This window comes from Semicossyphus pulcher, unplaced genomic scaffold (assembly GCF_022749685.1).
Source record: "Semicossyphus pulcher isolate SPU_LCO1_2020_fin unplaced genomic scaffold, fSemPul1.0.p SCAF_7, whole genome shotgun sequence".
In the NCBI taxonomy this organism is placed as follows: domain Eukaryota; kingdom Metazoa; phylum Chordata; class Actinopteri; order Labriformes; family Labridae; genus Semicossyphus; species Semicossyphus pulcher.
This window is the reverse complement of record NW_027211748.1, coordinates 19,370,520-19,382,177: the sequence shown is the minus strand read 5'-3', so window position 1 is coordinate 19,382,177 and position 11,658 is coordinate 19,370,520. Positions and strand designations below refer to the sequence as shown.

Below are 11,658 nucleotides of genomic sequence, written 5' to 3'. Positions count from 1 at the left end.
AGTTGGGCACTTTATGTAGAAGCCTCTGCCACCAGTGTATGAATGTGTGTGTGTGAATGGGTGAATGTGATATGTAGTGTAAAAGCAGCTTTGAGTGGTCGCAAAGACTAGAAAAGCACAGTACAGTCCATTTACCATTACTCCCCCACTAGATGTCTACATCATGCAAAGGTCTATAAACATGCCCTTTCTTTCCAGTGGTGTTTCAGCCTAAATGTACAGATATAGTGGTACAAATCCCTCCGAAATCCCAGATGACGTGTTCAGTTAACTATTAAACTGGACATGTATAACTCTTATAAGTTTCTTTTAAATGGAGTGTGATTATATGCATATTGTTTTAAGTGCAAGGCCACTGAACAGGGCAACACCTGCGCTCTTATACATTAATTCTATAGAGTACAGATGCTATAAATCCATCAAATGTATGCATACATTCAGATTTAGTCGTGGCATAACTGTCTCTGATTGCTTTCCATACTCTCTACTGTAACTGACATGAACTTTATTTATATATTTATGCATGTAGAGATGTAATATTGTGTTTTTTGAAATGTACAATAATGTAATGTAGATCACGACTGATTTTTATAGATATATTTGATGCATCTTTTGGATTAGTAACTGGAGTTTTATTGTATCACTTTTTCCACAACCACATTATAGACAGTATGCAAATTATGTGGTCAGTGCACACACAGAGCTTCATTACAGACATTCACATCTTCATGTTGAGAAATAAAACTTGTAAGCAATAAAATTTAACAGCTAGACAGACTGAAGGTAATGAATTGTCTCCTAAAAGCTCCAACAAGTGGTACTTTTAATTTGTAGGATGTAAGGCTCCCTGTAGGTTGCTCAGCACTCAGAGTCCTTAATGGCCCTCTTTGTTTCAGACCTGCAGGAAACACCGATTCATGCAGCCATTAGCTTCACAAATGAAGGAGTCAAAGAAGACATTTCCAACTGATTCAGGTTCGCATGTTAAGAAAAAACACACCTTGGTTTTGTCACAGGGAGATGGTTCATTAGGGTTGACTAGTCAGCCTCCACACACTCGTTAGAAGCTGTTAGCGCAGATGTTGTTTCAAAGAAAAATTGCAACTGTAAGCCCCCCTTTCCCGAGCCCTGCCAACGCAGCCTCTCCGCAGGTGAATTTAAAAGTGAGTGACTCAGCTCGCCTGATGTTTAAAGGAATAAATAGTTTCCTTAGAAATGTTGATAATGTCTCTGAAGTGAAGAGGCTGCACTTTTTACAGAGTTACAGTTATTTTGAGTTGAAAACTAAATGCAGGAACAGGACAGGAACATCTGTCCAGGTGGTAGTTTTCGTGCCTTGCAGGGCATTATAAATCATTTCCCAATTCTGTGATAGAATGGTTTGTTTTTTTGTATCTCAGATACTCAGTGAGCGTGGGTCAAAGTTTTACATGTATATTTTTTGGGGGGGGGGGAAGGCTGCTTCATTGCTGAGAGTAAGATAAGAAGATTGACACCACTGTAATGTCTTTTAAATATGGGGCTGGAGGAGTCAGTTAGCTTAGCTTAGCATAAAGACTGGAAACAGAGGGAAGCAGCTAGCCTCTTTCCGCCCGAGAGTAACGTAACTCTCCTACTAGAACCTCAGCTTTTGACACTATCAACCACTCCATTCTCCTCTCCTGCCTGGAATCTTACCTCAGCATCACCGGCACTGCCCTCTCCTGGCTAAGGTCATATCTCACCAACAGACAACAGTTCATCAGCATCAATAACTGCACCTCCTCCATTGCTCCTCTGTCACAAGGTGTCCCCCAGGGCTCGGTACTTGGTCCTCTCTTGTTCATCCTTTACATACTCCCCCTCTGTAACATCATACGCAAACATGGTCTCTATTTTCACTGCTATGCCGACGACGTCCAGATTTACATCTCCACCAAATCCATCACCACAGCAACTCGCTCCACTCTGACCAACTGCCTCACTGAAATAAAAACATGGATGCAAGCAAACTTCCTCCAACTCAACTGTGATAAATCTGACATAATCATCATTGGCCCCAAATCCCTCACTAAAACCACCCACGACTTCTGCCTAACCATGGACAATACCACACTGTCCCCTACACCATACATCCGTAACCTTGGTGTCATTTTCGACAATAACCTCACCTTTGAACAACATGCCAATCAAATCACCAGGACTGCTTTCTTCCACCTCAAAAACATCGCTTGTCTCCGTTCATCACTCTCTTTCCCTGCTGCTCAAACTCCTCTCCCACTCCCACTCCCGCTCCCGCGAACACATTACCCCCGTCCTTCAGAAACTCCACCGGCTCCCTGTTCCTCAACGCATCCAGTTCAAAGTCCTCCTTCTCACCCACAAAGCCCTCCATAACCAGGCCCCTTGATATCTTACAGACCTGCTCCACCGCCACGTTCCCTCCCGCAGCCTCCGCTCCTCTGATGCGAACCTCCTCTCTCCGCCACACAGAACCAAGCACCGAACCTGGGGTGACAGAGCTTTCTCCATAGCTGCCCCCTCCCTCTGGAACTCTCTACCCCAACACATCCGAGACTGCACTGACCTGACTTCCTTCAAATCTCTGATCAAGACCCATCTTTTTAGAACTGCTTTTAACCTCTGATGATGATTTATTTATTTGTTTTTCTCATAGTTCCTCTTATTGTGATTCTCCTGCTGTTCTTAATTTGTTTCTTTAGTTGTTTTTAATTATGTAAAGTGACTTTGAGTACCATGAAAAGCGCTACACAAATAAAATGTATTACTATTATTATTAAAGCTCACTGATTTACACATTAGTTTTAGACAGTTTTTTTTGCCTAAAAACAAAGTGTAAAAATGACACATTGCGGTTTAACAGGGGGTTGCGTGCCAAAATATTTCTTGGCTTGAACCAGTTGCCAAGCAACCATTTGCAACTAAAGAAAGTTACAGCTCTGATCCAAAAAACAGTTTGGCAAAAACTCTAAATTCAAATGGATGTTTTTACAACTTGGTTTTAACAAAACAAATAAACACCTAAGATTTTAAGCTATTCCTTTAATTTCCAGAAGCATTAGTTATTAAAAAAAAAGTCAAGACAAAATAAGAGTCTATCTATCTGTTTATTTTGTCATCTATGTTACAATAGGATCTCCATATGCACAGTTATTCTCAATACCCAGGTTGAACCAGTGGCCTTTTCCTCCTTTATACGCGCTGGTGACTATCCTTGCCCAGCCATGTTCTCCCTGGAAACAAAACAGACAAAACAGTATTTATTCTGAATGCAAGAACACCAACTGCAGTAAAATAACGTCTTAAAAACACTCGCTGTTCTCCCCTGAATCCTTCCTATTTAACATCTGTGTCCACTAGATTTACACATAAGTGAATTCATGACCTCCAAAGTAGTGCAGCGTTTGTATTTTGGCTACAGAGCTGATTCACGTCAGACTGGAGCTACAAGCTGTTACAGAAGGGTGCGGTGCAGACAGACAAAGAGTGAGAGACCAACCCAAAACTCTCCCCAGGAGTTCCTGACAATCCAGTACTCGGTCCCGTCCTCGGTCACACCCCAGCCAGCCACAGACACGATGTGGTTCGGTAAAGACAGAGGGTGAAACTCTCTGAAGATCCCCCCAGAGTACTTCTCAAGGCTGTCGGTGGCCATCAGAGCACAACTGAAAGACAGATGAAAGAGTGACTGAGGTTCTTCAATCAGCTGCAGCAAATCCTCACAGACAGAGAATGTCTACGGGCTCAAATGAGGATCCAAATTTTGATCTTCTTTCAGCTATAAAAGCAGCGCCAAACTACACACCTTTACTGAAATGTCTCTCACACAGTGTGGGAACTTTGCTAAGTGTCTTCTCTGAAACTGCAGTCAGATTATCAGTTCTTCCTTATCTTTCTCTGTGTTTGTGCTCACATTTACAAAGGGAAATTTACAGCTACAGCTTTTGAAATGATTTAACACTTCTTTGAGGGATAAGGGTGTACGATTTAGGAAGATATACTGGCAGAAATTCATAGTAATGTTTTAAGGAGTTCTTTTTTTATCCTTATTATTTATTTTTATTTTAAAGCTGCTGTGAGGAACTTTAGGTTTGTGTTGATTTTGGCGCCCCCTGTGGACAAAGCCGTACCTCTTATCTCTGCTGATTTTATCCTGTACAAGTGGTGTTTTTTGGAAAAAATCTCATCATGCTTTCTTTAACAGTCATGTTTCACTCGCTTTAAATTGTTGCTCATAAAAATGTAAACAAAGGCAGTTCATCGCTTTGTGTGACACCTAATCCCTGCCAGTGGTTTCAGGCATTAAAAATAACTATATAGAAATAATCAATTTTGTCTGTGACATTCTGTTTGCTTTTGTAGGTCATATAGAGTAATCCGAATTATTTTCAAAACTCACAGGAGCTTTAAAGATTTATTTTTTTGGCTTTTGCCTTTATTAGTTCACTGAAGAGAGACAGGAAACATGGGGAGGAGTGTGGGGGATGACATGCAGGCCCGGGAGTCGAGAAGTGCATCCAGGACTGTAGCCTCTGTATATGAGTCGCTTGCTCTAATAACTGAGCTAAACCAGCGCCCCATTTTTAATAAGATCTCAATGTCTATGGAGGGAGTGGGCCCTCTTTCAAGGAGCACACTATGTTTCTACAGTAACCCAGTTTTAGCCCAAGTTTTGCACTTGGAAAGGTGGTGGTCAGGGCCAGATCCCACTTAATCCTACACACAGGTCCTATAAGCCCATTCATTTTAAATGAGAACTGACGAAGTTTTTCAAAAGTTTGATCCAACAGTTCTGCAGGTATTAAAAAGCAAGTTTATAACTTCACGGAATTCATTAAAAGACAATAAAAAGCTGTCAAAGCCAGAACTCTGGTAAAAGAATAACACCCCCACATGCAGGAATGAGGAGCAGTGGTCTAAAGGATCGATACTATAAGGCTGTAAAATTCATATAATTAACTGTATTTCAACACATTTTTGGCGGCAGAAAATTCCACTTGGTGCTTTCTTTCATTTTAAGAATGATTAATTATGTATCTACTAATAAAACCGTCGCTATTATTGCTCAGTGAAAATTTAAAGCTGAATCTCTCACTTCACTCGGAGGGTGTAGGATGGATGATTAGAAATGACTGTGGAGGATGACTTACTCTACCTGATGGGCCCGTTGGTGTAAAGCTCAGCTTTCATCTTGTCTCTTCCAGAAACGTCCCCGTAGTCGCCCACTTTCCACACAGTGTAGTTCTTAACGATAGCACACGATTCAAAGAAGGAGCATGTGCCGCACTGATTGAACTGCTCACACTCTGAAACAAACAGAGGATTGTTGATAAGGAGTTACATCACTCTGCGACAATATATTTACTCAACTGCTTAAAACATTTTGAGTATGCTGTTACAGTGTTATGTAATATACTCATACCTGCAATTTAAAGATACTATACCTGGCAAAAAACAGGACAGGTAACCTTATGTCCTCAGTTTTTAGTTAACTGCAACAGCACTTCTCTCTCTCCACTTAAAACATCTTCACAAAGTATAGCCAAAAATGTGTGGACACCAAATCCTCACAACCACCTCTGACTATTGTTGAACATCACATTTGAAACTTAGAGCTATTAATATGCGGTAAAAACTGTGTCCAAGATTTGGGACTTTGCTTCCATTCAGTCACAAGCGCAATAGTGAGGTAGGACACTGTTGTCAGGTGCTAAGGCCTAACTCACAGTTGGCGTTCCAGTTTATCCTAAAGGGGTGAGATGGGGTTGGAGGTCATGGTCTGCTGGTTCTTCAACACCAAACAATTTCTTCAAGGACCTCCCTTGCACACTTTTAAAATGGGGATTGCATCCTACACTATTAGGATTTCCCTCATTGAAACGACAGGGTCTAGCTCAAATCACTGCAGTGAGGACAGGATGTCCACAAACTTTTGGCCTGATAGTTTAAATGTAACAGCAGACCTTGTGATAAGCGTAAAACAAAGCTAGAGATTCCTCTTACTTTGGTTTTTCGCTTGGTAGTTGTTGCAGGTTTCATCAGGAATGCCTTTCTGGTGTGCGTATGCGTAGACTCCCAGGTGATCTCCTCCAAAACATGAGCCCGCCCGCCCACAGTCTATCACGTTCTGGACAGACAGGTAAGCCGACGGCCACACTCCTCCACGCTTGATATTGATACGATCTAACAGGAAAGAGTAGCAAAAGTAAGATATTACCATGGTGAAATGGTAAAATATCCTATATGCTGTATCATATGTATATTTTGAATACACAAGTACATACTGTATATCACATATATTAACCCTTTTTCATCTACTATCCACCCATCTATTCATATCTGGTTTACTCCCTTATCATCCCTTCCTCTTTACCAGCTAGTGCACTGGTGGAGCCCATCGCCCAGCAGGACCCGCAGTACTGGGGGATGTGCTGGTTCCGTGTGATGCTCACATAATTCTTCCCATCAATGTTCCTCCAGTCCCAGGACGGAGGAAAGTCTGACACCTTCACATACTCATGTGGGCGGGGCTGTGTCCTAAAATAGGTAAAGTATGAGTATGAGAGATGTCATAATTAATATACAGTAAAAAGAAAATAATTCAGTCAGCCCTCTTAAGAAAGACCCATATTCATCTTATAATAAACATACTATTACAGAAAAATCACATTTCAATTCGATATTTGTTTTTTTTAATGGTATAATTGTCAAGGTAAATTTAATTTAGTTACAAAGTCAAGGAAAAAAAAGGTCAAAAAATGGAAAAACTCTTGACATAAATTTCATATTCCTTAAACTGTCAAGTTTTGAGAAATTACAGCGTATAAATCTGGGTTAATTTAAAGGACTGTAGATTCATTTGATTAGTCTTCTAAGATCAATAATAATTACCCTGCAAACCATGCAGCAAAGGTATTCAAATTGTCCCTTATTTGTGTCTTCATGTCATTAATTAACTTAAAAAATATGTCTGAATCAGAATCAGAAATACTTCATCCCCGTGGGGGAATTCGGGCATTACAGTGGCTCTATTACAGAGAGAAGCATGAAGAAATATATGGCATGAAATAGAAGTAAGAAATATGTAAAATATGTGCATTATATAGACATTAACATAAGAAATAAAGATAAAGATTAAATGCTGAGAAGTGGATCTACGGTGACTTAAATGAGTGTCAGAATTAAATATAATTGCCAGAATAAAGTTAAATACTAAATAAGAGTTACGATGCAAAATAGTTATATACAAATAAGTTATTTACCAATGAACAGTATATAGCAGTATTTATGTCAAAGTATTGCACAGTTGAATTATTGCACAATTATCCAGTTTATTTACAGTACCCCTTTGATACCCATTCTAGCACTTTTGTTAAGTAATCCTGAGGACTGTTTACAATTAAATAAATAAATACCTTTTTGTGTTGCATAATGATATACTGTGTGCTGTGAGGCCGACCATTGTGTTTTCCCCACTTTACTGCATTATACATGGACAACCAACGGTTGATCATGTGGTTTTCCATGGGATATGAGAATGACATGTATAGGGTTATGAATTATACGCAACTCACTATACGTAAGTCTGTGGTGTATGAAAAGGGTACATGTGCACTTGCGAATATTTTGCATTAAACACAGACAACGGTTGAATATCTAAATTAGACAAATATGGGTAACGTTAACCAGCTTACTGTGATATAATAACCCCGAGCTTACTGTGACGTTAACGTCAACTCTCCAAATCACCGTTGAGCAGTAGTTGTAGTTCACTCAGAGGTAAACAACACGATTAACAAATAACAAGCGTTATAATGTACAATTTCCTGCTCACTTACCTGACAGAGGCTGGTCTGTCGTCTATGATGGGTTTGTAACAAGGCTCCGATAAAAGCCTGGAAGAGCTGATTTGCAAGGAAAATGATGCTAAACAAAACAGCAGCGGTGCAGTTATTATTGAAGACGCCATCTTGGCTCAACTCTCATGTGACGCACACACACAGAGCGCCCGCTGCCGCCACCTCCAATGAATACAATTACATCTATGTTGACTACCGTGATGTACTGTTCAATATGCAATAAACCTTATCTTTGACCATAACAATACACCCTGATGTATTATACATTATAATATGTATGATAAATATGAGTCAGCAATATAACTATCTAGAAAGGTAAAGCAAGGTATAGGAGATGAAATGTATAAAAGTATTTGTGTGACATGTAAGGCAGAGTTGGATTGTAGTACTCAAGTTACTGTCACTATGAGATAATCTTTTTCTTTTTTAGAGGAATATTTCTTGGTTAGACTCACTTGGTCTTAGTTGTCCAAGTGAGTGTTAACATCTGACATTGATTTGAGGACACTGGGTCACATGACATGGAAGCTATTGAAAAAAAACTGTACATTTTTCTATAAATAGATGAAAAAAAAGTATTAAAAGTGTGTCTCATACATCACATTTTACAGCTTTTGTTTTGTGTTAATGCAACTTTAAAGGTAATCAGTTTCCTTACTGAAATGAGTAGACACAGGAGAGTTTTAAGTTGAGATAAACTACTTAACTAAGTTGATCTTACTTAACTAATAAGTTCAAAATACTCACAAATTTTTAGTTCAATACACTGAATGGAATGGGTACTGTTTACTTATTTAAGTTACCTTTATAATAAACAAAAGAGTTAGGTTTCTTCAAATGGTTTGAGTTGAACTAACTTATCAGGATTTACAGTGTACTTGGATACAAATAATGCATGTTCATTCTAAACGCAGAATCATTTGACATGACTCGACACAGTTAAGTTCTTTTACTTACTTTTCTGAAGGTAATTGGTTTCCTAATTATTTTAAGTAAACTTAACTTGTTAGAATTTACAGTGTATATATTAAATAATCCAGTCTTTGAAATAAACTAAAAGAAAGCACATGTTTATCTTCACCTTGTGTTTCATATAATGCTTATAATTTTATACTTCCTTGCCCCCACTGACCCCCAAAGCTTCACAGGTTTTGCAGGGTCAGCAAGAAACTTTTAAATAACACACTCAGGTCCCAGTTACAATCACATTACACTTAATGCAGGGCCTACTGAAGACTGGTTGGGCTTTTCGTGGATGATTTGCAGCTCTTAACAAGGTTATTATAAAACAGGATGAGGCTCAACTTCAATCAAGTTCTGTTTTAGTGAGAGGGAAGCACTATTGTTTGTGCTTTTAATGATTTAAACTACAATCAGATTAGACGTGCATTAGGCACCTAACGAACCCTCAGCGGGAAGAGAACATAAATCACTCAGCATTTGTTATGTTGCTGCGTGAATCCATCTTTAGATTGTTGTCTTTCTCCCGATGATGATGATGCGTAGCTTCTCATGTACTTTAAAAGCTGCTCAGCATTAAGAGGAGAGGATGTTCATGTGTTGATGTTAGTGTAAACAGTGTAAAAAAAAACAAGTTACACTTCCTACTACGGAAGCCCTAAGCAGACATGCATCCATACATTATATTTACTCCATAAATAGTGTAACAAGTAATTTCCGGTTGTTCTCTCAAGATCTCGACTTATTTTTCTAGTTATCTCGAGATAACAAAGCTTGTTTTCTCGTGATAACGGGATCATTTTCCTGCGATCTATAAAACAAAACAACAGGCTGGTCACTGTGATAGTACAGACCAGGACACGCCATGCCGCCACTGCCCACACTAATGAGGTAAGTAAGTAAGTAAGCTTATTTCAGTTTGTTTGTTACATTATGGTGGTGCAGTTATCTCGAGATAACAAGATAAACAAGTCAAGAACAACTGCAAATTACTCGCTATAACGGGAAAATGGAGTAAATAAAATGTATGGATGCACGTCTGCTTAGGGCTTCCGTACCAATCAGGGCTAAAAGGAAAGCAAAAAAAACACACAAATCAATTTTTTGTCAGTGAAATGTAAAGTTAATTTACTCAAATTCAGTAGGCTATATTATCTGTAAATTTGAGGTACTTTGTCTAAATAATATTTTTTTACTCCTCTACCTTTCAAAGTAAAAGATTGGGCTTTTTAAACCACTACAAATATCCGTCAGCTTCAGTTATTTTTCTACCAGAACTTCAGAATCTTAAAAAGCTGGGTGAGCCATAAATCAATTTAAGTGTAAGTAAGTTTTATTTGGAGACACTCAACAATTATTATTCCAGCAGTAATTGATCAAATGACTAACCTCAAAAGTGGTTTGAGCTTGCTCTACATTGACTATATAACATAAAAATGTAGTGAAAATGCAGAATCAACAATCATTAAGTGGTATAAAACATGTAGAATAATACGAAAGCTCTAAGGTGACATGCATGCATACGTTTTATTCACTCCGTTTTCCTGTGATAACGAGTCATTTCAAGTTGTTTATCTCCTTATCCTGAGAAAACAACGCTGCACCACGGTAACATCAGATGATCATAACTCGTATCCCCAGAGTTGCAAAAGCACATAACAAACAGAAACAGGCTTAATTAGTTTTAGTGTGGCCAATGGCAACATGGCATGTCCTGTCCTGAAATATCACAGTGATCAGCCTGCTGTTCTGTTTTCTAGATAACCGGAAAACTATCCCATTATCATGAGAAAATGTTATCCCGAGATAACGAGAAAAATAAGTTGAGATCTCGAGAAAACGACAGGAAGTATAATTGTCATATCACTGTCATATAACTTAACTGTCACGTCCATAACTGTCAATTTATATTGTTACTTACTCCTACTACTTCTGTACTGCTGCAACACCCGCATTTCCCCCCTGGGGATCAATAAACTATTACCGTATTATCTTGAATATCATAGGAAAATGAAGTTAATAAAATGTATGGATAGATGTCCGCTTAGGGCTTCCGTAGCATACAACAAGGTTATCTACTTTTTGTGCTTTAAGACGCATTTAAGGCAGGATCCTTACTTGCAATTGAGTGTTTTTAAACCATGTTATGGCATTTCTTTTGTTAGTTTTTTACTGTTATTGCATTTAACAATTTGCTTTTACTTTTTCACATATAATATAGTTTTTAAAATCAATAAACAATAATTAAGGGAAGTTTTAAAAGTCATTGTGGCCGAGTCAGGTAACATGAAAGTATAAACAGCGCTTCCTCTCAAAGCAAACACTGAATAATGACCGTGAACATCAGAATATTATGATATACTGTATGTGACAGTGAGGAGGAAGAGGCCGAGTGTTCCCAGCAGGAGTCGCTCAACTCAAATAAATCATCAGTCTGCATTTAAACCTTCTAAAACTTTTAATAAACAAACTCAAACCTGGCAGTTAGATGAAAAGTAAAACAGTAACAGAGAAAACAGCTGAAAATCGTTCATCTCTGACTGCATCTTATGAACTAAAAATAAATTTGAATTGCAGACAACGCTCCCCCTCATCAAGTCACTTATCCCCGTTTTCTCTGAGAGCAGACGCTGCCGACTCCTCCTAAGAAGTGCTTTGTGTTATGAAACACAGAGGCTGTTGTGTGCTGCAGGACCAGAGGAATGAAGTCCCGGTGACCTTTGACCTCTTAGGTCATCGTTGCTGCGTTCAAAGCAAAACTCGTTTTTCTGCTTTGAGGCTTCTTCAGAGACACAAACAACAGCCCTCAGTAATAGATGGTCCGGCAGCATGAGGCTGC

General features: G+C 38.8%; 1 protein-coding gene across 1 annotated transcript; it reads right to left on the bottom strand.

Annotated features, from left to right (window-relative positions):
- Positions 1–3,093: 3,093 nt before the first annotated feature.
- LOC138611344 (cathepsin Z) lies at positions 3,094–7,969 on the bottom strand. Its single transcript, XM_069684399.1, has 6 exons — positions 7,839–7,969; positions 6,374–6,537; positions 6,004–6,183; positions 5,156–5,306; positions 3,500–3,665; positions 3,094–3,233 (listed from the first exon to the last, which is right to left on the bottom strand). The coding sequence occupies exons 1-6, from the start codon at positions 7,967–7,969 to the stop codon at positions 3,120–3,122; spliced, it is 906 nt and encodes a 301-aa protein (XP_069540500.1). The 3' UTR covers positions 3,094–3,119.
- Between the last annotated feature and the right edge of the window lie 3,689 nt (positions 7,970–11,658).

Bases quoted from the DNA above. Each gene is read 5' to 3' on its own strand.
- LOC138611344 (XM_069684399.1), bottom strand. From the start codon at position 7,969: ATGGCGTCTTCAATAATAACTGCACCGCTGCTGTTTTGTTTAGCATCA. The intron at 5,307-6,003 runs GTAAGAGGAATC...TGTTTGTTTCAG, and splicing joins CTACCAAGCGAAAAACCAAA to AGTGTGAGCAGTTCAATCAG. The intron at 3,234-3,499 runs GTTGGTCTCTCA...TTTTGTTTCCAG, and splicing joins ACTCCTGGGGAGAGTTTTGG to GGAGAACATGGCTGGGCAAG.